Raw genomic sequence first — 27,385 nt, 5'->3', positions numbered from 1 at the left:
GTGTGCAAAATTCCTGTTTTTCATTAGTTAGTATTTATTTTGTTCACTTTTGTAAGAATTACAGTGTATAGGGGAAAAGGCAAAAAGACGTTTTGTGTATTTATGACGAATCAAACAAATACGAATATAAAGATATCTAAAAATTGATATCTAAAAAAGATATCTCCTCACACTCTGCTTGTAGTCTTTTTGAAAAATTCATTTTTACATGACAACCTTAGGTTAAATAATAGCCTGTGGGGAATACATGAAATGCCACAGTCTGCCATTACTAAGTTCTGACTTCAGCTGTTAATAGCAAAATTCTTGGCTTTCTGAAATCCATCAACACTTCTAATCACTTAAAAAACTGCCTTAGTTTTATACATACTAAAGAAAATACACTTATATTTTTAATTACTTCATTTATTCAGGGTTACTTTTTAAAGATTGAAACGCTTCCAAAAAGTTCGGTTTCATCTTTTCAGTGGTAAGAGTACATTTCTAACTAGTTTCATATTGCTATTAATAGAAGTTCTCTTAGGATGGTTGTCTTTTTCTCTAAGGAAAAATGTTGGTGATTATTCAAAAGTTATTTAAATTATAATTCATTTATTTTCACAAGGGAGGTTTTTGTATCCCTATGTTTTTAATTTAGGTGATATCCAGTAGCGATATTAAAGGTATTTTCATGGTACTTTCAGGGGGGAATTTGTGGTTATTTTCTATTCCTCTGAGTTGTATAACGTTCTAAATTTTATATTTGTAAAAGATCAGTGGATGTATCACAAAAACTCACAGGCTTATTTAATGGTGCCTTTCTGTATTATATTATTGAGCCATAATGCCTCATTTTTGTGTGTGGAGTGAAGGCAGGTGTAGAAGACAAATGAAGTCCTGGTGGGCCAGATGGTAAAGAATCCGCCCCAAATGAGGGAGATATGGGTTTGATCCCTGGGAAGGGAAGATCCCCTGGAGGAGGGCATGGCAGCCCACTCCAGAATTCTTGTCTGGAGAATCCCCATGGACAGAGGAACCTGGCAGGCTACAGGCCATGGGGTCACAAAGAGTCGGACACAACTGAGTGACTAGAAGCACTGTTGGTTAAAAGCTACCAATAGAGAGAGACTGATTTAAGAAGCCAGATGTCGGCACTGACCTTAGTAGACTAAGTAACAATACTAATGTGGATTTGAGAGTAAAATTTTTTTATTAGCAAAAGACACTAAGTATTGTCCTCAGAATCTAGGTACAGAGTTGTTGTTCCTTCCTTGAAGCTAGTTTTGGGACTAGTTAGAGATAACTTTTTCATAGGTTAATGTACAGTTTCTTTATTCATTCAATTCAGTTCAGTACAGTCGTGTCTGACTCTTTGTGACCCCATGGACTGCAGCACGCCAGGCCTCCCTGTCCATCACCAACTCCCAGAGTCTACTCAAGCTCATGTCTATGGAGTTGGTGATGCCATCCAACCATCTCATCCTCTGTCGTGCCCTTCTCCTCCCACCTTCAATCTTTCCGAGCATCAGGGTCTTTTCAGATGAGTCCAATCTTCTCATCAGGTGGCCACAGTATTGCAGTTTCAGCTTCAGCATCAGTCCTTCCAGTGAATATTCAGGACTGATTTCCTTTAGGATGGACTGGTTGGATCTCCTTGAAAATAAACATTTATTTTACAACTGCTACTTGCTAGATACTATGTTCTTATTCATAGGCTTTTAAAACTCTGTTCTAGTAAATAAAATCAACCCTGCATTGTTCTTAAAAATGAAAAATCAAGATAATAGAAAATTTTCTTAAATTCATCTGTATCCATATTGAGGTTAAAACTCAGAAGTGTCACTTTAATAGTTTTTTTTTTTTTTTAAGTTCTGAACTATTCCAAAAGGTGATTATAAACAGCTCTTTTGAAGGAGAAAATACTATCATTTTGAAAGGATGTAATCATTTTATTTGTGTTCATTTTATTTGAATCCCATCATTTCAGTTCAGTTCAGTTGCTCAGTCGTGTCCGATTCTCGCGACCCCATGAATCACAGCAAGCCAGGCCTCCCTCTCCATCACCAACTCCCATCATTAAGGAACACTAAATGATACAATTGGAGCAGCAGTTGAAACTTTTTAATCAGTATTATTGTCTCTTTCCAGGTGCTCAGTGAAATAGCACATTTTATGATGAAGAATGCGGATATTGGATTTTTACAATATATGAAGTTAGCTAGGTTTCAGTATTCAGTTGCTGAGGGAATTTCTGGAACAGATAATGCTGCTACCAAGATGTGAAGGGTTGCCATGCCCTCCTCCAGGGGATCTTCCCCACCTAGGGGTCGAACCCCCATCTCTTAAGTCTCCTGCATTGGCGGGCAGGTTCTTTACCACTTGTGCCACCTGGGAAGCCCCAGTCTTTAGTATAGCTTAAGTATTTTTAGAAGTCATTCAACTTCTTACAGAGATTTTAGAAGAGGCTTGTGGTATTTGTAAGTAAATAGATGAAACTGATCATGTAGATTTATTTTTATAGTTTTATTTATTTTGAACAATTACTGTCAATACTCTTAAAGATTGTATTAATTATGATATGTATATATAAATATGGTATAATTGTTGCTAAGTTATGTTTACTTCTGTTTGTTCTGATTGGAAAGTTCTTTGAACTCATAAAGCATTGATTATTTTGACCTAACCTGGCTTCTCCTGGCTCACACGAGTAGATTTACCAAGAACCATGTCATCTAGTTTATCTTGTGTGTGGGAGGTATTGGTGGTTGGTATAGAATATCTGATGTCGTACATATTTTAAAATAGTCACAAAACCCTGATTATTTATAGTGTAAGTTAAAGATGTAAAGAATAATATATCACTGTTTTAACTTTTTTTTTTTAAGGTGATGGATGTGGACATACTGTACTAGGTCCTGAAAGTGGAACCCTGACATCTATAAACTACCCACACACCTATCCTAACAGCACCGTTTGCGAATGGGAGATTCGTGTAAAGACGGGAGAGAGAGTGCGCATCAAATTTGGTGACTTTGACATCGAAGATTCTGATTCTTGTCACTTTAATTACTTGAGGATTTACAATGGAATTGGAGTTAGTAGAACCGAAATAGGTAGGACATTTTCAATATATCAGCGCCCAGAGTTTTAAAGCTGAAGCCGTATTAGATACTTAACATTGAGTAACTATGCTCCATAGGATATGTGGGAAATTATTGAAATGTCTGGAAATCTTAAATTTGAATCTTCTTTTGGAAAGAGAAGATTCTTGTCTGTCTTGTCTACTTTTCTAATAAGCTTGTGTTGGTTCCTTTGCAACAAGATTCCACTCTCCTGCTTCTAAGGAGGAGAAAGTTAATTATCTCTTTGTATTGGTTTTTTCTTTGATAATTTTATCTGCAGTTAAATATAAGTCATGCTTAGGAGTCAGTATATCATGGTAGTTAAGCGCACGGGTTTTGGATTCAAACTTCCTGTTAGTAAATTACTAACTCTGCTTTTAGCTTGCTCTGTGCCCTCAGGCAAGTTACCTGACCTCTGTTTCCTCAGTTGTAATATAGCAAATGAGACTAGTACATGCGAAGTGCTTAGAATGCTACCTGACACATAATATTTGCTTAGTAAATATTAGCTGCTGTTGTCTTTATTTTTAGCTAAGAACAGTGGTTCTCAATTACGGCTGCATTTTAGAGTCACCTGGATAGACTTTTAAATAATACCAGATCTCTGGTCCCCAACCTAGAGCGGTTGAATCAGAATTGGGTGGGACCCACACCTTGGGATTTTTTAAAGCTTCCCAGGAGAATGTACTTTGAGCTCAAGTTGAGAACCTCTGGCTTAGAGATCAGCACCTTTCTCTTTAGAAGGAAAGGTATAAAAATTCCTAAGACTATCTTGGTGAATTAACATCATAAAATAAATAACTCTAAAATTCTCTGTGACTTTATTTGGGAAGACTTACTGATACAGGTATGTAAAATGTCTTTTAGAACTATAACTGGAACTCAATATCTTGTTCTTTTGAGCATCGTGTTCATCTCCTGGGCTCCTGTCCATCTCGAGTCAAACCCTTCATCTTCCCCACTTTTCAGTTTCTTACCTACCGAAAGGAACAGGTCCTGGTCTGTTGAGTGATAACCACTGTTGTCTCCCAGTCAGCTCTCAGTTAATCTGGGTTCTTGATCACCATGTGCATATTGCCTTGAATATATGGTCTCGGGTAAGCTTTTGGAAACTCAAATCTCCTGAGGAACTATCTATTATTGTAACACTAATAGAAGGCAGCTGGATAGTAACTGCCTCCTGAGGTGGTGCAGTAGGGAGACAGCAGTACCACCTGAGCAGCTTTGAGATAGCGATGAAAAAAGTGAACCGTGATCTGATCAAGCCCTTAGCAGTTTATAAGAAATAAAGGAGCTAGAGAAACACATTCTATCAACCATAAGGACTACATATAAGTCGCATTTTTTTAAAAAAGAAAAGGAAGGGGATCAAGATAACTGGCATGCATTAGAGGGATATATCTTCCAAAAGTAATGTGTGGACCTTGTGATTTTGTTTGGATCTTGATGCAAATTGATTGCAAGAAGACATTTTTAAGACAAGCAGAGAAATTTTAGGGTAAGATAAGAGTAATTGGGCATATGGCAATACTCAGGAATAATTTTTGGGAGTGTGGTTGGCCACCTTATGTGAAGAGTTGACTCACTGGAAAAGATAGGAGGAGGCAGGAGGAGAAGGGGACGACAGAGAATGAGATGGCTGGATGGCATCACTGATTCTCGATGGACATGAGTTTGAGTGAACTCCGGAAGTTGGTGATGGACAGGGAGGCCTGGCATGCTGTGATTCATGGGGTCGCAAAGAGTCGGACACGACTGGGTGACTGAACTGAACTGAATGTTATATTGGTTCGTTCAAGATCTGGTTTGTTAGAGACATTCTAAAGTTAAAACAAAATGTCTTGGATTTGTTTTTAAATATGTCAGAGAAAAAAGTGGTAGGAAGAGGGCAGGTGAAACCAGAATGGCACACTTGGGACATGGGAATGGATCTTTCTTCTTTGATGTTATTTTGAAAATTTCCATAATGAAAATAATGCTTTTTATTAAAAAAAGAAGACAAGAGGATTATGTATTTGGACAGTAGGGTCATACTGCTAAAAAGGAAGAGTAACATGGGAAAGAAATGGAGCACAGGTTTTAAATCACTCACCAGGTTCTCATCCCAGTTCTAGGACCTACTTTCTGAGAATCCTTTCTACAGGATTTCTACAGGATTTGCAGTCCAGACTGCAAAGTCATCATCTGTACTGTTCAGTTCAGTTGCTCAGTCATGTCCGACTCTTTGCGACCCCATGAATCACAACACACCAGGCCTCCCTGTCCATCACCAACTCCCGGAGTTCACTCATGTCCATCGAGTCGGTGATGCCATCCAGCCATCTCATTCTCTGTCGTCCCCGTCTCCTCCCACCCCCAAGCCCTCCCAGCATCAGACTCTTTTCCAGTGAGTCAACTCGTCGCATGAGGTGGCCAAAGTATTGGAGTTTCAGCTTTATCAGTCCTTCCAATGAACACCCAGGATTGATCTCCTTTAGAATGGACTGGTTGGATCTCCTTGCAGTCCATGGGACTCTCAAGAGTCTTCTCCAGCACCACAGTTCAAAAGCATCAATTCTTCAGCGATCAGCTTTCTTCACAGTCCAACTCTCACATCCATACATGACCACGGGAAAAACCAAAGCCTTGACTAGACGGACCTTTGTTGGCAAAGTAATGTCTCTGCTTTTTAATATGCTATCTAGGTTGGTCATAACTTTCTTTCCAAGGAGTAAGCGTCTTTTAATTTCATGGCTGCAATCAGCATCCGCAGTGATTTTGGAGCCCCCAAAAATAAAGTCTGATACTGTTTCCACTGTTTCCCCATCTATTTCCCATGAAGTGATGGGACCAGATGCCATGATCTTCGTTTTCTGAATGTTGAACTTCAAGCCAAGCTTTCACTCTCCTCTTTCACTTTCATCAAGAGGCTTTTGAGTTCCTCTTCACTTTCTGCCATAAGGGTGGTGTCATCTGCATATCTGAGGTTATTGATATTTCTCCCGGCCATCTTGATTCCAGCTTGTGCTTCTTCCAGCCCAGCGTTCCTCATGATGTACTCTGCATAGAAGTTAAATAAGCAGGGTGACAATATACAACCTTGACATACTCCTTTTCCTATTTGGAACCAGTCTGTTGTTCCATGACCAGTTCTGACTGTTGCTTCCTGACCTGCATACAGGTTTCTCAAGAGGCAGGTCAGGTGGTCTGGTATTCCCATCTCTTTCAGAATGTTCCACAGTTGATTGTGATCCACACAGTCAAAGGCTTTGGCATAGTCAATGAAGCAGAAATAGATGTTTTTCTGGAACTCTCTTGCTTTCTCCATGATCCAGCGGATGTTGGAAATTTGATCTCTGGTGCCTCTGCCTTTTCTAAAACGTGCTTGAACATCTGGAAGTTCACGGTTCACATATTGCTGAAGCCTGGCTTGGAGAATTTTGAGCATGACTTTACTAGCGTGTGAGATGAGTGCAATTGTGCGGTAGTTTGAGCATTCTTTGGCATTCCCTTTCTCTGGGATTGGAATGAAGACTGACCTTTTCCAGTCCTGTGGCCACTGCTGAGTTTTTCAAATTTGCTGCCATATTGAGTGCAGCACTTTCACAGCATCATCTTTCAGGATTTGAAATAGCTCAATTGGAATTCCATCACCTCCACTAGCTTTTTTATGTTCTCTAAGGCCCACTTGACTTCACATTCCAAGATGTCTGGTTCCAGATGAGTGCTCACGCCATCGTGATTATCTTGGTCGTGAAGATCTTTTTTGTACAGTTCTTCTATGTATTCTTGCCACCTCTTCTTAGTATCTTCTGCTTCTGTTAGGTCCATACCATTTCTGTCCTTTATCAAGCCCATCTTGGCATGAAATGTTCCCTTGATATCTCTAATTTTCTTGAAAAGATCTCTTGTTTTTCCTAATCTGTTGTTTTCCTCTATTCTATGCGTTGATTGCTGAGGAAGGCTTTCTTATCTCTCCTTGCTATTCTTTGGAACTCTGAATTCAGAGGCTTGTATCTTTTCTCCTTTGCTTTTCACCTCTCTTCTTTTCACAGCTATTTGTAAGGCCTCCTCAGACAGCCATTTTGCTTTTTTGCATTTCTTTTCCATGGGGATGGTCTTGGTCCCTGTCTCCTGTACAATGTCACGAACCTCCGTCCAGAGTTCATCAGGCACTCTATCTATCAGATCTGTTCCCTTAAATCTATTTCTCACTTCCACTGTATAATCATAAAGGATTTGATTTAGGTCATATCTGAATAGTCTAGTGGTTTTCCCTACTTTCTTCAATTTCAGTCTGAATTTGGCAATAAGGAGTTCATGATCTGAGCCACAGTCAGCTCCTGGTCTTGTTTTTGCTAACTGTATAGAACTTCTCCATCTTTGGCTGCAAAGAATATAATCAATCTGATCATAGGAAGATTAAATGAAGTAATACTTTACAGTGCTCAGCTCTCCCTTATTTCCATGGGGTTTGTTTTCCCATGCTATCTCTTCACACAGGTGAGTGGAAAGATGCAGAAAGGTCAAGGGAACTGAGTGATGATGATTCCTGTTGGACTTTAGTTCTGCTCCACCCCACCTCCCTACCCGTCCCATCACCACCAACCATATATCCTCTGGTCCTCCATTTGAGGAGCTGTTTGAGGTGGGGTGGGGGGGTAGAAAAGTAACTTTCCTGATTGGCAGAGAAATAAAGGTCATTCAAGGATAATTGTTTAATATTCTGATTAGGTAGATATGCCAGGAATTACAGGATAGAAACAAATACATGTGGGCATTAAGATTCCAGTGACAATGGTAAAGAATCCTGTTTTCTGTGTTATCTTTTCTCAGGGTCCCTTCTGAACAGAAGCAGCTTCAAATGACCTGCATTTTCCTATAAATATGGTTCCTACTTTGGTATAAAGCTTAGATTTTTTTTTCCCCTGTAGGTGTTAATTTTAGGAACTCTTCTCCCCTGAGAGATGGTATTATGGAATAATCAAGAAAAGAAAGCAAAAGGAATGCTTTCTCAAGGAATCACTTTTTAAATTGTAGATCATTAGAATGTGACTTAATTGATAAAGTACTTTTGGTTTACGTGGTTATTTTCTATTTTCTTTATAGAGTGGACAGTAATATGTAATATTATTTAAACACATGTGTTTATTACGATACTATATAACAACTTTCTTAGTGGCTAGACTGTCCAGAAATCTTTGTGAAATTAGTGTAGTGATACATATTTTCACTGACAAAAAGGATGTGTTTAATGATAGAGTTAAGACTGGCTCTCTAGAGCTGTTCCTTTTATAGGCAGATTATGTTGGAATGAGAAAATTTTACTGTGGCTTTTCCACTTTGATTATTCTTTAATCCTTGGTGTCTGAGACATAGTGGTTGCTCTATGGTTGCCCCACAATCATAGAGGTGAAAATTAAATTCATTTGTTGTTAATCTTAACTTTCTATACATGTATAACTCCAATATTTTATTTTGGTCCGTAGACATCTACTAGCATCGTTTCCCTGATGGATATTGTTGATAATTAGTCCAAACATGAAATTTAAAAACAAATATTTAAAAGAAAAATCTTTTCTTGTTACCTTTTCCCACTCTATTGTATATATTTTCCTCCTGGATTTTGCTTTAAATTTCCATTTTAAATGAACCTTTGGGGAGAGGAAGGAATTTGTGGGTAGATCTCTAAAAGAGAAGCTAAATATTTTAAAACCTAGTAGCTATTAAAGGAAAATGCATTCTGTAGAAGATATGTAAATGTGTGTCTATGTGTTCAAAGGTATATTTAAAGATATATATTCTGTCTTAAACCTTCATCCAAAGTATCTTTAAAAATTGTGTCTCTTAGATTCTTCAGATAATATTTACAAAGAGGGAAACTGAGGTCCTCAGGGCTTCATCTCATAAATGATTGCATGTCTATTACGTTTTCAGAGAAGTTTCTCTTTCTGTATTGTTTGTCCCCTTTCTCTATAATATGCTTAGGTCTTCCTTGTTTAAGAGAAAAAGTAAATATATTTTCTTTCTCTTTACCATCAAACCTCTTGGAAAATGCTGAAGTGATGTTAATATTAGGTATGTAATGATGATAATGATTTCTAATATTTTTTGATTTCTTATTCTGTAGAGGCTCAGTTTATTTTTTTTTTATTTTTTTTTTCCAATTTTATTTATTTTTTTCAAGTTGAACAGACTAAATTTCTTTAAACAAACTTACTTATACTCCAGAGTCCTTTAAAAACTTAATAGCATTTATACATTGAAGGTATTTGATTTTCTTGTAACTAGCACTTCAAATGCAACTAGCATTTGAAGCAACAAGCATTTGACCCAACAAGTAAAACTTTCTACAGTTCATAACTTTTATAAATAAAATAAATTAAATGTACAGTGAATAAGTTCTCTGAAATATTTCAATATTTCTGCAGGTTTAGTAACATCATAAAATACATTTCAACTAAAATTCACAAATCTAAAAACCTGTTAGGCATTTTTAGGCGTTTTAAGTTGGAAATGAAGACCAATGTTACATCGTAATATGACAATTACAAATAGTACTTCAAATAGCAAATACTACAGTTTGTCCCAAACTTTAAAAACTATTCATGAACTCAACACTGAACTATTGATGGCTATGAGAATTGTTTCCTAGCCTTTTTGAAAATTTCAACCCATTTACGTTTAAGGTAATTATTGATAAGTACGATCCCGTAGCCATTTTCTTTATTGCTTTGGGTTCAAGTTTATACACTCTGTGTTTCCTGTCTATAGAAGATCCTTTAGCATTTGTTGGAGAGCTGGTTTGGTGATGCTGAATTCCCTCAGCTTTTGCTTGTCTGTAAAGCTTTTGATTTCTCCTTCATATTTGAATGAGATCCTTGCTGGGTATAGTAATCTGGGTTGTAGGGTATTTTCTTTCATCACTTTAAGTATGTCTTGCCACTCCCTTCTGGCCTGAAGAGTTTCTGTTGAAAGATCAGCTGTTATCCTTATGGGAATCCCCTTATGTGTTATTTGCTGCTTTTCCCTTGCTGCTTTTAATATTTGTTCTTTGTGTTTGATCTTTGTTAATTTGATTAATATGTGTCTTGGAGTATTTCGCCTTGGGTTTATCCTGTTGGGGACTCTCTGGGTTTCTTGGACTTCGGTGATTATTTCTTTCCCTATTTTAGGGAAGTTTTCAACTATTATCTCCTCAAGTATTCTCTCATGATCTTTCTTTTTGTCTTCTTCTTCTGGGACTCCTATGATTCGAATGTTGGAGCGTTTAACATTGTCCCAGAGGTCTCTAATATTGTCCTCATTTCTTTTAATTCGTTTTTCTTTTTTCCTCTCTGTTTCATTTATTTCTACAATTCTATCTTCTAGTTCGCTTATCCTGTCTTCTGCCTCTGTTATTCTACTGTTTGTTCCCTCCAGAGTGTTTCTGATCTCATCTATGGCATTATTCATTGTATATTGACTCTTTTTTATTTCTTCTAAGTCCTTATTAAATCTTTCTTCCATCTTCTCAATCCTTTTCTCCAGGTTATTTATCTGTAACTCCATTTTGCTTTCAAGATTTTGAATCATTTTCACCATCAAAATTTGAAATTCTTTATCAGGTAAATTCCCTATATCTTCTTCTTTTGTTTGTGTTGGTGGGCAATTATCTTGTTCCTTTACTTGCTGGGTATTTCTCTGCCTCTTCATCTTGCTTATATTGCTTTGCTTGGGGTGGCCTTTCCCTCTTCTTGCAGTTTGTGGAGTTCTCTTTATTACGTAGTTTCTTCGCTGTGTGTGGGGTTGGACGGGTGACTTGTCCGGGTTCCCTGGTTAGGGAAGCATGTGTCGGTGTTCTGGTGGGTGGAGCTGGATTTCTTCTCTCTCCTTTAGAAGACAATGGGCTGCTTTTCTGGGAGCCTGATGTCCTCTGCCAGTATTCAGAAGTTGTTTTGTGGACTTTACTCCGCGTTCAAATGTTCTTTTGATGAATTTGTGGGGGAGAAAGTGGTCTTGCCATCTTATCCCTCCGCCATCTTGTTCCTTCCTCCCCAGAACACTGGATTCTTATATTCCACTAGGTCGTGGAGTATCTCTTCCCAGCTGCTCCAGCAAGGCACAGCCGCTGTACCTTACCTTGGACGAGGGGTATCTCCTCAAGGCCGTGCCTCCTGCTTTGAGTGTAGATCAGCTCCTCTCGGCCCTCCAGTGCCCAAGCAGCCACCGCCTCCTGAACGTGGTACAGCTCCTCTCGGCCACAGCCCTAACCCTGGGCGCGGGGTAGCTCATCTCAGCCACGATTCCGCACGTGGTCAGTTGCGCCGGAGCCGGGCGTCTCCCGCGTCTGGGCCGCCGGAGCCGGGCGTCTCCCGCGTCTGCGCCTGCGCCGCCGGAGCCGGGCGTCTCTCGAGGCTCAGTTTAATAATGAAAATAACTACCATGCATGCAGTGCTTGCTATGTGCCAGGTACTATTCAAATCACTTTTGTCAATTAACTTATGTAGTCTTCACAAGAACTCTTGAGACAGGTACTTTTATCACCCCCATTTACTGATGAGAGAACTGCAGCACAGAGAGGTTGAATAAGTTGCCCAAGGTCACACAGCTGGCGAATTGCTGTGTGGAATTCAAACCTAAGCAACCTGGCTCCAGAATTGGTGTCTCTTACTGTAAGCCCTTGGCATGCTTGCTTGTATTGAGTCCTACAAGAATCCTGCACATTATTCCCATAAAACAGATAAATTTTAAAAAGGTAAGCAACTTGCCCAAAGTCGTATAGGCAGAGTTGGGACTTGAATTAAGGTCTGGCTAACAGCAAAGTCTATAACCTCAACCACTAGGCTGTAGAGAAATAGATAGCAGCTGTTAGTAGGTATCTATTGGCAGGTTTTTACAGGTATCCAGCCAGTACACACGGAGAAGGCAATGGCAAGCCACTCCAGTACTCTTGCCTAGAAAATCCCATGGATGAAAAAAAAAGAAAATCCCATGTATGGAGGAGGCTGGTAGGCTGCAGTCCGTGGGGTCGCTAGGGGTCGGACATGACTGAGCGACTTCACTTTCACTTTTCACTTTCACACATTGGAGAAGGAAATGGCAACCCACTCCAGTGTTCTTGCCTGGAGAATCCCAGGGATGGGGGAGCCTGGTGGGCTTCCATCTATGGGGTCACACAGAGTCGGACACGACTGAAGTGACTTAGCAGCAGCAGCAGCCAGTACACGAGATACAAGAGACATGGTTTCTATCTCTGGGTTGGAAAAATCCCCTGGAATAGGAAATTGCAAACCCACTCCAGTATTTCTTGCCTGGAAAATTCCATTGACAGAGGAGCCTGGCGGGCTACAGTCCATGGGGTTGCAAAGAGTAGAACCTGACTGAGCGTACACACATGGTGGTGGTGACATTACTCCTTAATTTTTTTCCTACATGGTCCACTTACCCTATGGAGAAGGAAATGGCAGCCCACTCCAGCATTCCTGCCTGGAGAATCCTGTGGATGGAGGAGCCTGGTGGGCTGCTGTCCATAGGGTTGCACAGAGTCAGACACGACTGAAGCAACTTAGCATACATGCATGCATTGGAGAAGGAATTAGCAACCCACTCCAGTACTCTTGCCTGGAGAATCCCAGAGACAGAGGAGCCTGGTGGGCTGCCGTCTATGGGGTTGCACAGAGTCGGACAGGACTGAAGCAACTTATAGCAGCAGCAGCCACTTACCCTAAACTGTTGAAACTAGCAACTTTCTAGTAAACATTAACTTTTTCCTTTATTTATTTTGAAATAATCTATTTTTTTTTTCTTTTTGGGTGGGGGGGTAGGGGCACGTGGCAGCTTGCAGGATCTCATTTCCCTGATCAGGGATTAAATCTGGGCCACAAGACTGAAAGCCCAGAATCCTAACAACTAGGCCACCAGGGAACTCCCTATTTTGACATTTTTTCTTTACAGTCAGTATTATAACATATTTAATAGTAATTTCAACATAGGTATTGACCAATCAAAACAAATGTCAGCCCTGAAAAATCTGTTTTATACAGTGACTAAAATATGTTAACTGATGCACGAACATAAGAGAGACAAACTTTTTATACAACAAACACAACTTACATGAAAGCTAACCACCCAGAGGTGATATCTGCCTTCATTAACTCGCTCGGATTTCTATTACAAATTATCCTAATCCTTACCCTTCTCTCTCTATAAATCCTTGCTGGACCTGTAACTCTTGTATTTAGCTTCGGCCTCATGCTTAATTTAAGCATCTAAACCTCAGTCAACTGATTTTTCTTTTTGAGAGCTTTGTCATTTTCTCTTTGAACGATATTCTCAAAAGTTTGGTACTTTGCCTTCCAAGGGGACACTGGAGATGTCTGGGGACATTTTTGATTGTCCCACTGGGGGAGAAGGTAGTGTTACAGGCATCTAGGAGGTGCTGTTATGTGCCCTACAGTACATAGGACAGGCCCCAAAAGTACTGTCTGACCCAGATTCTCAGTAGTGCTGCTTTAGATTGAGAGTATCAGTTCACTGCCTCTAAGTTGATCCTCAGGTAGTTAGTAGTAAAATAAACATTGCATTGTGCTTAGAAAAATTATAACATTCTACTTTATGGAACTTGCTTTTATTTTATGTATAACCTAAGATATCTTTTTTGTGACTGTCTCATGTATGCTTGAGAGGAAGGTTTATTCTCTAATAGTAAGATATAAAGTTTAATATGTATCCAAAATATCTTATTATGCTGTTTAGGTTTTCATATCTGTTTCTAGTGTCTTTTTTCTTTCGACATATCTTTGGATTTTTACTTTTATAAAGGTGAATGCAATGTTGTTGCATATCTATTCATAATTATAATGTCTTCATTTTAAATCGTGAACTTCTAGCATTAAAAAGTTTCTCCTTTGTCATATTTAGTACTTTAGTTTGCATTTTTCTTTGTCTGATATTGGTATCACATAGACATCTTCTTCCTTATCTCTTTTTACATTCATTTGCTTGGCATTCCTGTCTTTGCTCATTCCTTTCTTTTTAGCCTTGCTGAATCATTTTGTTTGGGATGTATTTCTTATATATAACATACTTGAGGTTCTCATTTTATGAACCAAACTGAAAATATTTTTTAAAATCATTAAAGCTAAGACCTGTTTTATCTGTGTATAAACCTTCTAAGTCTTTTTTTTGTCTTAACTCATGTTATTTTAAGATATAATCAGTCATGTGTTTTATATTTGCTGTGTTTATTTGTATTGTTTTCTTTTCATCTATATTTAAAGGAGTTTAAATAAGTTTTGTAGTTTCAAGTATTACTTTCCAATTTTAGTTGTTTTTTTTTTAATGTACTTAAATGCCTCTAATCCCATTGACTTCGTCTTTTATCATCTGATTTGTCTATTTTTATGGTATCTTTTCATTCCTACCAGTTTCCTGTAATTCCTATCTTTTATTCAAATAACATTCAGTGAACTCTTCTATTAGGTTGGTGCAAGGTAATTGTGATTTTTGCCTTGTTGAAATTTACCATTTGATATTGAATACGTTCTTAAATAAATATGTTATACCGCATTTTATGTTATGTGATACCTCATTTTACTACATGTCTTTCACTGTGTTTTTTTTGGCTAATGACTTATTACTTGCTATGTATTTTATATGTATTTTAGACTATGGAAATGATGTTAGACAAAAAAGCAAATTTTAAGTGATTTTCTTATATTTGAGTTCAAAATGGGGCGTAAAGCAGCAGAGACAACTTGCAACATCAACAACGCATTTGGCCCAGGAACTGCTAGCAAACATACAGCACAGTGGTGGTTCAGGAAGTTTTGCAAAGAAGACAAGAGCCTTGAAGATGAGCGTAGTGGTCAGCCATCAGAAGTTGAAAATGACCAATTGAGAGCATCATCGAAGCTGATCCTCTTATAATTATACGAGAAGTTGCGGAAGAACTCAATGTCGACCATTCTATGGTCATTTGGCATTTGAAGCAAATTGGAAAGGTGAAAAAGCCCAATAAGTGGGTGCCTCATGAGCTGACTACAAATCAGAAAAATCGTTGTTTTGAAGTATCGTCTTCTCTTATTCTGTGCAACAATAAGGAACCATTTCTTGATCAGATTGTGACTTGCAATGAAAAGTGGCTTTCATACAACAACTGGCGATCACCAGCCTAGTGGTTGGACTGGGAAGAAGCTCCAAAGCACTTCCTAAAGCCAAACTTGCACCGAAAAAGGTCATGGTCACTGTTTGGTGGTCTGTCGCTGGTCTGATCCACTACAGCTTTCTGAACCCTGGCAAAACCATTACATCTGAGCAGTATGCTCAGCAAATCGATGAGATGCACTGAAAACTGCAATACCTGAAGCCCGCATTGGTCAACAGAAAGGGCCCACTTCCTTTCCATGACAAAGCCTGACCACGTGTTGCACACCAATGCTTCAAAAGTTGAGCGAATTGGGCTGCAAAGTTTTGCCTCATTCACCATTTTCACCTCTCCTCTCATCAGCCAACTACCACTTCTTCAAGCATGTGGACAACTTTTTGCGGGGAAAATGCTTCCACAACCAGTAGGAGGCAGAATATGCTTTCCAAGAGTTTATCAAATCCTGAAGCACTAATTTTTATGCTACAAGAATAAGCAAGCATATTTCTCATTGGCAAAAATGTGCTGATTGTAATGGTTCCTATTTTGATTAATAAAGATGTGTTGGAGCCTATTTATAATGATATAAAATTCACGGTCCGAAACCACAATTACATTTGTACCAACCTAATTCTTTCCTCTTTCCCTCCTGCTTCTTTCCTCATTCCTACTCTGACAGAACAAAATTCATAACACATAGCCTGTGTCATATATTATCTTAATCTTCAACCCATCCAACTTTTATCACTGTTTAAGTATATTAAATGCTCACTGGCAGTCTTTTTACTTAAGTTCTCCCAATTGTATCTTAAATGAATGAAGTTCATCTTTGAATAGATTGATTCCTTAAAAGAGGCTTGAGTACAGTTATCTTGCATGTTTAGAGCTGCTTAATTTAAAATTTTTTCTTACCTTGAGTATCAGTTTGATTTTATATGTAAGTTTTTGGTTCATGTGTTCATTCTTTGAGGGTTTTTTTTTTTTTCATTCTTTGAGTTTTAAAAAAAATGCTCTTCCATTATTGCCTGGCTTTTTTGTGTTATTGTTGTTGTTTTTCGAGAAGTTTGATACTAATTGAATTCTCTTGCCCTTATAAGATATTTAATCTTTGTATTGAAGCTGTAAAGATGCCTTTAAAGTCAAACAGTTTTACAAGGATATGTGTTGAAGTTTATCATTGGGTTAGTTTTAACTGTATCCAATGAGTTCTTTCACTATTTAGATTCTAGAAAATTTTCTTGAGTTATAGTTTAATGTTACTTCTGTTTCACTGTCTTGTGTATCTTTTTAAAATACCTTAATGGTAAGAAAACAGCCTTCTTTGCTTTTTCAATCACATTCATTTAAGCCACATTCTCACTGATCATTTTTACTTTTTTCAGTTTCCTTTTCATTGTATTTGTTTTCTTCAACATTTATTATCATATTTTCATTAGAATATTATTCCTTGTGCACCTTGTAATATTTCTGACATAAATTTGTCACTTTTTTGTATTTCTTTTCTGAGATCAGCCAACTCTTTTTGTTCCCTGCTTTTTGTCCATTTCTGTTCTTAGTTTTTGAGTTTCTGTTTTGAGGTGTTTTGCCATATCCCCAGTTGCTTGTTTGAGGACATTTAATTAAGTTTAGTATTGTGTTCCAGTTTCCTTCTGTTTTACCATCCTTTTGGGGGATGAGGGGGTTTCCATAAACTGAATTGCTGAGATTCTCATTTTTTTTCTACCTTTTTGTTTAAATAGCTAAAGACAATGCCTAAGTATTTCTGTGGACAGTGCTGGCAGTTTACAAGTTTTGTAGTTTATCATAAGTTCATGATAGCCCTCTTCTGTTAGTGTAGTAAATTTTTCTTTCCTACTTTTTTTTCCCCTCAAGAGAAGAGGCTATAGAAGGGAAGGGATTGTATTTCCTTTTTTCTTTTATATATATATATATATATATATATATATATATCTTGCAAGATCCTAAATTTCCTGCTGTTATTTGACCTCGTCCCCATCTTTGCCATACAGTTCCCATATCTCTCTGCTACTTATAACCTACTTCTCCCACCAAAGTGTTTCCTTTCCAAAATTGCCTTATTTAGGATTTCTTTGCTTCTAAGTTCCTTCTCTGAAGTTAGTTGTCTTACCTACCAGTGGATTTAGTTTTCAGTATTTTCTAGCTGTGCGTGGGATATCTTTAGTGTCTTTGTCTCCCCTGATGGGTCTTTCATTAACCTTTGCCACTTATGTTACTATTAGACTCCATGAAATCTCTTGATATGTTTTAGGGATCTGTGACCCTAATAAAAAGAAAATAAATTTCATTTTTGGAGTTTCTTTTAAACTTCTCTTTGGCAAAAAAATTATTATTATTTTACATCAAGTTAAAGCATAAATTATTTCATTTCATTTGAAAGAAGTGTTATTACAATAAAATCATCATTAACATTTTATTTACGGGCAGAAATTAAAGAAGTGATCTCTAATCTTATGGGTGTCTTACGTAGTAGATATAAGAACCATGTAAGAGTTTCATGTAAGATAAAGTCCTGGTCTGTGAAAACATGATCTCAGGAAGGCTAAAGTCATCTCATATCTGTTTACCACAAAAATACATTGATTACTGTGACTTTTTTTTCATTAGAAGCTGGATGGGTACCCACATTTAACTTGGATTTGTTCCTAATGCAGAAGCATCATATGAGGTTGTTTGTTGTCTTGGAAAGTACAGAAGCCATATGCATTTCAAAAGGCCTTAGTGAATCTGTGTACCCTAGATGGTCAAACTGGTTTGTGGACTAGAACAGAGAAATGCTAAAACTTTGTCTCTGTAAATGGTGTCCTTCAGAATGTTTTTTCTAATGTTTTGAGACAGGTTAGTGAGGAATTGACACCTGTCCCATTTCTCATTGTCGTTCAACTGGATAAAACTAGGCCATGTGATGCTGACCCTACCCAAGAACTCCTATTTGTGAACCCTTACAGGAAATATTAAAAAGTCTTTGACATCTTATAAGTGGTAAAAAGTTTACTTTTCCAGAAAATCTTTGGAAGAAATTTCTTGGTATGCTATGTATGTCTCACCTATGATGCTTGGCAGCACATTTGGTTTTGCTGAAGTCCACACAGTTAAGACTCATTGCTTTTCACATTAGTGTACTTAGTATAAGAGAAACTGTCAACTTAATAAGAGCCAGGGCCTTGAGTCATTTACCTTTTCTGATTATGGAGCTTTCCTCTATCCAGAAATGTGCTGATTTTCCAGAGAAAAAGTCTTATAGTTCTCAGTTCAGGTAGAAAGTTTCACAAGAAGGAAGAAAAGCCTACTTAGAAAGATTTGATGAGGAAGATTGGTATGCTTTGCAGATATTTTGATCCACATGATTGCGATAAAATTTTCAGTCAGGACCCTTTGGTCACTATCATGGGTACTGATAAAAACTTGGGTGCTCTTTTGTCCATGCTGCCACTATGAAAGAGGATATTGGAGGAGGCAACTTTTCCTTTAATCAGAGAAATGTAAAAGTTTTAGAACTAAGTATATGACCCCCCTTACTCTTGAATTGGTTAAAAACATAGCCTTTAATATAGTGGTGTGATGAAATTTGTCATTTTTTAATATTGAGGCAGTATTAACCGGCATAGCTCACTTAAGTAGCAGTGTGGAAGCAAATATTAAAAATCACTCTAAAAATCACTCTTAAATATTTTAAAAGATAGAAGAAGTTATGTTAGGAAAATGTTTATTGCAATATTATTCACTGTGTAGAAACATCAGAAGCAAGCTAAACTTCTGACAATAGGAAATTAAGATATATCCACTATATGAATAACCCTTTTTGGCTGTTATTAATTGTTTGCTGTGAATGTTCTATCACCTGTCTTTTGGTGAACATTAATGCACATTTCTGTATCTAGAAGAGGAATTCATTGTTTCCTGAGTGTCCATATGGTCAGCTTTGGTAGATATTGCCAAGAGCCTCTGTGGTAGTGCTATTCCACACCCACCACCAATGCAGGAGAGTTCTAGTTATTATTCTATATTTTTTTCTTTTATCACACTTCTAGTGTGTGTGAACTGATATCACGTTGTAGCTTTGCCTTATCTAATGGCTAATGATATTGTTCTCTGTGTTTATTAGCCATTGAATATCTTCCGTGAAGAATCTTGAAGTTCTTAATGCATTTTTTCTATTGGATGATTATTTTCTTATTTGTAAGGGTTCTTTTATATATTCTGGTTATGGGTTCTTTTTAGATATAAATGTTACAAATATTCTCCCTTTCTATAGCTTTCCTTTTTATTCCTTTATATTGGTATCTTTCGATAAGCAAACATTAATTTTAACTTAATTTTAACATTCACATTAATTTTTTTTTCATGATTAGTATTAATACTTTTTGCATTCTCTTTTAAAATCTTTGCCCTCTTATAGGTTGTGAAGATGTTCTCAGGGTTTTCCTCCAAATGCTTTAATTTTCCCCTTCTGCACATCTAAATCCTCAATCCATCCAGATTATTCTTTGTGAATGTGTGAAGTAAGAGTAAAGGTCTCAAAGTACATTTTCTCACGTGAACATTATTCATCTTAAAATGTGCAAATACTGGATCTGTCATTTATTCATGAACAAAATCATGCTGAAATGGCCACTTTCCCTGGAATCAAAGGAAACAATGACCAACTCATCCTAATCATTCCTCCTTCAGAAGAAAGGCAAATCCATTCTTAGTGACATTACTGAGTCCCTTTTAAACATAGGGATTTGTCCCTCCCCACCTCTCTCCCTCCCCTTTGGTAACCATAAGTTTGTTTACTGTGTCTATGAGTCTATTTTGTAGTGAATTCATTTGTATTATTTTTTAAATTCCCTGTATAAATGATATCATATATTTGTCTTTCTCTGACTGACTTCTCTAGGTCCATCTGTGTTGCTGCAAATGACAATATTTTGCTTTTTATGGCTGAGTAATATTCCATTATGTATGTCTGTTTGTGTGTGTGTGTATGTATGTATATGTGTATGTATATATACCGCATCTTTTTTTTATCCTTTCATTTGTTGATGGACGGTTAGATTGTTTCTGTATCTTGACTGTTGTAAATAGTGCTTTGTGAACACAGGGTGGGGTGGGTACACGTGTCTTTTCAAGTTAGAGTTTTTGTCTTTTATGGACCTATTACCAGGAGTGGGATTGCTGGATCATATGGTAGCTTTATTTTACAGTTTTCCATAGCAGCTATACCAGTTTACATTCCCATCAGTGATATAGGAGAGTTCCCTTTTCTTCACGCCTTCTCCAGCATTTATTATTTGTAGAATTTTGATGATAGCATTCTGACAGGTGTGAGGTGATACCTCATTTCTCCAGTAATTAGCAGTGTTGAGCATCTTTTCATGTGCCTGTTGGCCATCAGAATATCTTCTTTAGAGACATACCTATTTAGGTCTTCTGTCTATTTTGATTAGGTTATTTTTTACAATTGACTTCTGTATATCAATCTTGTGACCTTAGTTCCCTTACCAGCTCTGGTTGGGGTGGTGGTGGTGGTGATAGAGGTGAATTATTTAGCATTTTATACTCACATGATAATGTATAGTCCTTGAAAATGATGTCGATGGAAGTACACATTACTCTTATTAAAGTGATTTGGTGGTGGCTTAGTCACTAAGTTGTGTCTGACTTTCGTGACCCCATGGACTGTAGCCTGCCAGGCTCCTCTGTCCATGAGATTCTCCAGGCAAGAATACTGGAGTGGGTTGCCATTTCCTTCTCCAGTGGATCTTCCAGACCCAGGAACTGAACCCGGGTCTCCTGCATTGTGGGCAGATTCTTTCCTAACTGAGCTATAAGGGAAGTCCATAAAGTGATATTGCTCAACTTAAAATATTTTTAGAACTTTTTATTCAGAATTTGTTGAAGTTACCATGCACATAAGAAAAACTCATTTTTATTATTTATTGGTGCAATATCTTTTAATTCTTTTCTTTTCTTCCCTTTTATCTTAATAAACTTAGATCTATTCTGAGGGAAGATCTGATATTTTTTACATGTCTGTTAGACCTTAAAGAGTAAAAGTTGCTAGGCAGTCAGATATATGCATCTGAAGTTCAAGGAAAAGGCTAAATAGAGGCGTGAATTGAATTGTTGTATCATAGTTAAAACTGTAGGACTGAACATGACCACTCAAAGGGGTTGACAGAAGTCCAACAATTCTTGGAAGAAAACTAGAGAAGATCTGTAAAAGTTTGGAGGGGTCCCTATGCTCAGGAATCTGGGGGCACCCTATGGGAAACATCAAGAATACCACTGATTAACTATTGGTTCATTTATGAGCCACTTGCCTACATGAAAAACTTTAAGTTAATTTTTTTTTAATTCCTTGTCACTGTTTTAAAGGGAATACTTGTGTTTCACAGGAAATTGAGTCATTGTAAGGTCAGTGATGTCTGGATACACTGTTTTTCCCTTTGAGTCATTTGAAAAGTTTATTACTTGCTGTTTTTGTTTTTTTTCTCTCCAGAGTAATATTCTGGTCATAATTTTAGATTAATGTAATACCTAGTTTGGTCAGCTTGGTGTATTATTATGATTCTGTTACCTACATCATACATAATGTTGACTTTATGAATCATACCAAATATCTGCTTTTCTTTTATCCTAGGCAAATACTGTGGTCTGGGGTTGCAAATGAACCATTCAATTGAATCAAAAAGCAATGAAATCACAGTGCTGTTCATGAGTGGAATTCACATTTCTGGACGAGGATTTTTGGCTTCATACTCAGTTATAGAAAAGCAAGGTAATTTTCACTTTATATGATGATTCCCACATTTTACAATTTCAGAAAACAGAAATGCGGTATTTTCTTTGAGTACCTGTTATCTGAGATTGGAATAGAGTAGGAAGATCGAACAGTTTATAACACACACATAAATCTGACAAATAAAATTAAATCAGTTTCAAAATTTTAAGAATTAAGTATATTAACTTTTTATAAAGTCCTTTTATATACCTTTCCTTAGCAGAAGAAGTACTGATTTTTCCACTTTTATAAGATTGGAGCACAAGCAATAACTTTTTAAAAATCTGTCAGTTACTGAAATAATCAATTTAAAGCTTTATTATCCACAGGTTACCGCTTCATCTTACTGTGTTAAAAACCGTATTACCATTCTTTCCTAAGAAGTGTGTTGCATACCAGCAGGAGTAATGGGGAAAGTGCTCTCTGAGATACTGCAAAATAAGCATGAGATATTTTCTAAATTGTTAATGTTTACAATATGAAGGGGGAATTAAAAACAAAACTATTAAATGGAATAGAATGGAAAATTAACTCAAATCTCTATAAACTAAAATGCAGGACTTGAGTGAAATCTCTCCCAAATTTTGGTCACTGAAACATTTGTTCATTCCCCTCTGCCATTGGGTTCTTGTGGTGAGAAAAATTTTTTCAATTTTACTAAAACAAGGACATATGAAAGAAATCATTTAAAGTAGAAAATTGATAATTATTTTGATAGTTAACAATGATTTAACTAGGTTGACCATTTAAAATTAAAAATTAGCCTCTACTTTATGTTGTGTAAATGAGAAAATCATAAAGAACCTCCTCGGCGTGAGAACGTCTGGGAATGAATGAGCCTGGGAATGATTCAGGGCGGTGCCAGCTGTTCCTTCTCGGCTGTGGTGGGTTTGAGATTCACACTCTATGCCTCATTAAAAGTTGCGTTAAGAGTATAAGAGAGGGGAGCTGCTGTATGTAAAGGAAGTCTGCTTTCCCTTAATCTCTAAGCTATGGGAAAAGGTGTGAAGGCTAATAGAATCCCTCAGAGTGAAAAAGAAAGCTCATTTGAATGGAATAATGGAAAGAAATGAGCTGGAAATGTTCTGCTAAATAAATAGTTCATGTATTTGACAGAACAAGGACACTAAGGCAGTGGGGTGTTGTAGAAGGGGCACTGGGCTCTGGAATAAGAGCTTGCCTCTGCCAGGTAACCTGCCAGGGGACCTCTGACAGGTCATGTCACCGCGGAGAGCTTCATCTGCAAGTGGGTTAGTTGTGAGGACTAAATCCAGTAATACATGTTTAGTGTCTTAGGCACCTATCACAGTAGGCAGAAAAAATGTTAGTTTCACCCCTTCACTACTGTACAAACATGTATCTCGTTTTTCCCACTGCCCACCTTCCCACTATCACGAGAGTAAGGCAGAAAACACAGAGTGAAATGATAAGCTTCCTATCCTTTTCACTTTTACTTTGTGAAAGTCTTGGGTTATTGGGTGAGAGGAGAGAAGATAATTAGCTTCTTATTCTCCTTAAGTTTCTTGTCGCAGTGTCAGTTTAAATTATTTATTCTGCATTTTCCTGTTTGCCCCTTTCTCTCTTTGTTATTCATTGAGTTAAAAGTTTCTGGAAAATAAGTATCTCCTCTTTAAAAAAAAAAAGTTTCTTACACTGGATATTTAAATTACGGAGCTTTTGATCCACAGGAACCTGAATGTCCTATACTAGAGTTTCTTAAGAACTTAACAGTCATCTCAGATAGCAGAAGCAGTGTCTTGTAGACTTATACACATGTGTGCTTAACTTCAAATAGCTGTGTCACTATTTTAGATGAATCTTAGGTTCCAAAGACTTTCTGAAATATCCACCATAATCTGGAACTTTTTATAGTAACACTGTCCAAAGTCATAATCATCTTGGGAAATCCTCATTTCACAGCTCACTCCTGGACTTTTTCTTAATATTTTTTGTGCATTCTTGCCCATCCATCAAGCATTTGTTTTATTTGCAGTGAATTGGCTAAATTCAAGAGAGCACTGGTTGAATCTCATATTACTTCTTCTTGGGTGGCCTTTCAGACATAATTTCTTGTAATGACTTGTTCATTTGAAGGCTGGTTGGCTTTGGTTTAGTTTGTTTCCATCCAGGAAACCTAACTGCCACATGAATTCCATGAATATTTTCAAGGAACATCACATGTGCCCAGCTTCATGACCTAGTTGAAGGTTGAGAATATTTGGGAATGCAAAAGTGGTAAAAACCTTGCTTTACTGGCTTCCTCATGTGTTAAAGTGTCACAAAGACTTGTTAATGTTATAGTGTAATGTGTTGTTGATAGTCTGATTTTGTGTGAGATAGACTAGTTTTTGTTACTTCTTACAGGAGCCCATTGCAAATTATATTCCCTTTAGTGCCTTATTTCCTGCCATATTCCTGGCACTGGGAAGACAGCAGTAAATGAGACAGAGGCAATCACACCTTCATAGGACTTGTAGTAAAGGATTGGAAAAAGGCATTAAACGTGTGGTTGCTTAATTGCAGTTACAATAAGCATGATGAAGGAAACATTCAAACAATAAGAGGCCACAGGGGTATGGGTAGTAGGAGATAGATGAAGATTAAAGCTGTCTTGAAGAAACCACCCCTGTGCCCAGAACCAAAGGATTAATTGGAGGTTCCAGACAAACAAGGAAGAACACTATAGGGAAAAGAACAACAGATGCAAAGGCCTTAGGGCAGGAAGGAACTTTGAGGAAACTGGAAAAACAGCCAACACAGCTGAGGTGAAGTGAATGAGTAGAAAGTCAGTCACATTATTCAGGACCTTGTGGAAGATGTAAGGGTTAGAGTTTTATCCAAAAGAAAAAAAAAAAATTGCATGGAAGCTATTAGAGCAGAGGAGTGATATGACTAGATTTATGTTTTTGCAATTCCTTGATCTGTAAAGAACGGGCCAAAGAGAGGGAGAAATAATTGTAAGGAGGCCAGTTAAAAGGCTGTTCAGAGGAGTCTGGATAAACTGGAAAATTCTGAAAGAGATGGGAGTACCGGACCACCTGACCTGCCTCTTGAGAAACCTGTATGCAGGTCAGGAAGCAACAGTTAGAACTGGACATGGAACAACAGACTGGTTCTAAATAGGGAAAGGAGTACGTCAAGGTTGTATATTGTCACCCTGCTTATTTAACTTCTATGCAGAGTACATCATGAGGAACGCTGGGCTGGAAGAAGCACAAGCTGGAGTCAAGCTTGCCAGGAGAAATATCAATAACCTCAGATATGCAGATGACACCACCCTTATGGCAGAAAGTGAAGAGGAAGTAAAAAGCCTCTTGAAAGTGAAAGAGGAGAGTGAAAAAGTTGGCTTAAAGCTCAGCATTCAGAAAACAAAGATCATGGCATCTGGTCCCATCACTTCATGGGAAATAGATGGGGAAACAGTGGAAACAGTGTCAGACTTCATTTTTTGGGCTCCAAAATCAGTGCGGATGCTGATTGCAGCCATGAAATTAAAAGACGCTTACTCCTTGGAAGGAAAGTTATGACCAACCTAGATAGCATATTAAAAAACAGAGACATTATTTTGCCAACCAAGGTCTGTCTAGTCAAGGCTATGGTTTTTCCCGTGGTCATGTATGGATGTGAGAGTTGGACTGTGAAGAAAGCTGATCGCTGAAGAATTGATGCTTTTGAACTGTGGTGCTGGAGAAGACTCTTGAGAGTCCCTTGGACTGCAAGGAGATCCAAGCAGTCCATTCTAAAGGAGATCAGTCCTGGGTGTTCATTGGAAGGACTGATGCTGAAGCTGAAACTGCAATACTTTGGCCACCTCATGCGAAGAGTTGACTCATTGGAAAAGACTGATGCTGGGAGGGATTGGGGGTGGGAGGAGAAGGGGACGACAGAGGATGAGATGGCTGGATGGCATCACGGACTCGATGGACATGAGTTTGAGTGAACTCTGGGAGTTTGTGAGGGACAGGGAGGCCTGGCGTGCTGCGATTCATGGGGTCGCAAAGAGTCAGACGCGACTGAACTGAACTGAACAGAGGAGTCTGGATCAGAGATGATCAAATTAAGAGATCTTGTTTGGGAAGATCCCCTGAAGGAGGGCATGGTAACCCACTACAGTGTTCTTGCCTGGAGAATCCTATGGACAGAGGAGCCTGGCAGGCTATGGTCCATGGGGTCACAAAGAGTCAGACAATAAGGAAGTGACTTAGCATGCATGCATACAATGCATTTTATAAAAGGAGCTCCAGAATTAGGCCAGATTCTAATTCAATTCTTTTTAAAGACTGTTTAACCAGGCATGTCTTTTCCAGGGAAACATTTCAGAGTTAGTATTCGGTCTGCACAAGTTCATGTTGAAGTAAGAGGCTTTGGACACAAAGAAGCCTCTTGGGTGAGGCGCTGAGTTGCTGTGGTGTCTTGGGCTCTGCTCTTGGTGTCCTCTTCCCTTCAGGGTCTAATTTTTATAACTGTAAGGTCTTATTCCTCTTTGTTATTTTTAAGATCTTTGAGCAGAAGTTTCCAGTCTTTCCTGTTACCAGTTACCACTTTTAATTTTCACCTGTAAATGTCATTGTTTGAAAGATTTTATCTACCAATGAAAGGAAGTTTCCCTGTTTCCACTGAGTAACATAGAAAGACAGAAAGATATATGAATCAGCACTTGAGTGATAATTAGAAGATTAGTAGTTCTACTCTGACTTGGTGTGTGTGTTAAGTCACTTCAGTCAATCTGACTCTTTGCAACCCTATAGATTGTGTAGTCCACCATGCTTCTCTGTCCATGGGATTCTCCAGGCAAGAATACTGGAGTCGATTGCCAGTTTCCTCCTCCAGGGGATCTTCCCAACCCAGGGATTGAACTAGACTTTCTGAAATTGAAATTTTTATCTGACAATTGAAGGGACTCCCTGTTCGCTCAGGCAGTAAAGAATCTGCCTGCAATGCAGGAGACCCAGGTTCAATCCCTGGGTCTATAAGATCCCCTGGAGAAGTAAATGGCAACCCACTCCAGTTTTCTGGCCTGGAGAATTCCATGGACAGAGGAGCCTGGCAGGCTACAGTCCATGGGGTTGCAAAGAGTCGGACATGACTGAGCAACTAACACTTTTTCCTTTTCTGACAGTTGAAGATGTTTATGGATTCTGAGGTATCCTGGGGTTAGAAGTTCTGTAGAGAGAAACTCCTTATTACTGCTGGTCTTACCGAGAGAGGCACAGCCAGCCTTGCACAGGTCCAGATACACTTAGATCTTTTAATCTAGAATGATAAATGATGCTGACATTTTTATCCTAAAATGTAAATGTAAAAAACAACATTTACCATGGGACTTGAAAATAAAATAAATTTTATAGATGAGTGCTCTCAATTCCTGGTTTTGAATCTGTTCAACAGTAG

The 27,385-nt window shown here is 37.9% G+C and overlaps 1 protein-coding gene across 2 annotated transcripts in view; it reads left to right on the top strand.

Moving 5' to 3' along the window:
* The window catches only part of DCBLD2 (discoidin, CUB and LCCL domain containing 2), an 83,264-nt gene that overhangs the window by 18,504 nt on the left and 37,375 nt on the right, over positions 1-27,385 (top strand). For both annotated transcript variants that reach the window (XM_055408506.2, XM_055408594.2), the window contains 2 exons: positions 2,865-3,092; positions 21,854-21,991. In XM_055408506.2, coding sequence (XP_055264481.2) covers positions 2,865-3,092; positions 21,854-21,991 — 366 coding nt within the window. The remainder of the gene's footprint in view (positions 1-2,864; positions 3,093-21,853; positions 21,992-27,385) is intronic.

This window comes from Moschus berezovskii, chromosome 1, assembly GCF_049115385.1.
Source record: "Moschus berezovskii isolate FMDL1 chromosome 1, NW_MosBer_1.0, whole genome shotgun sequence".
In the NCBI taxonomy this organism is placed as follows: Eukaryota; Metazoa; Chordata; class Mammalia; order Artiodactyla; family Moschidae; genus Moschus; species Moschus berezovskii.
The sequence above is the reverse complement of the archived record's forward strand: the minus strand, read 5'-3'. Positions and strand labels throughout refer to the sequence as shown.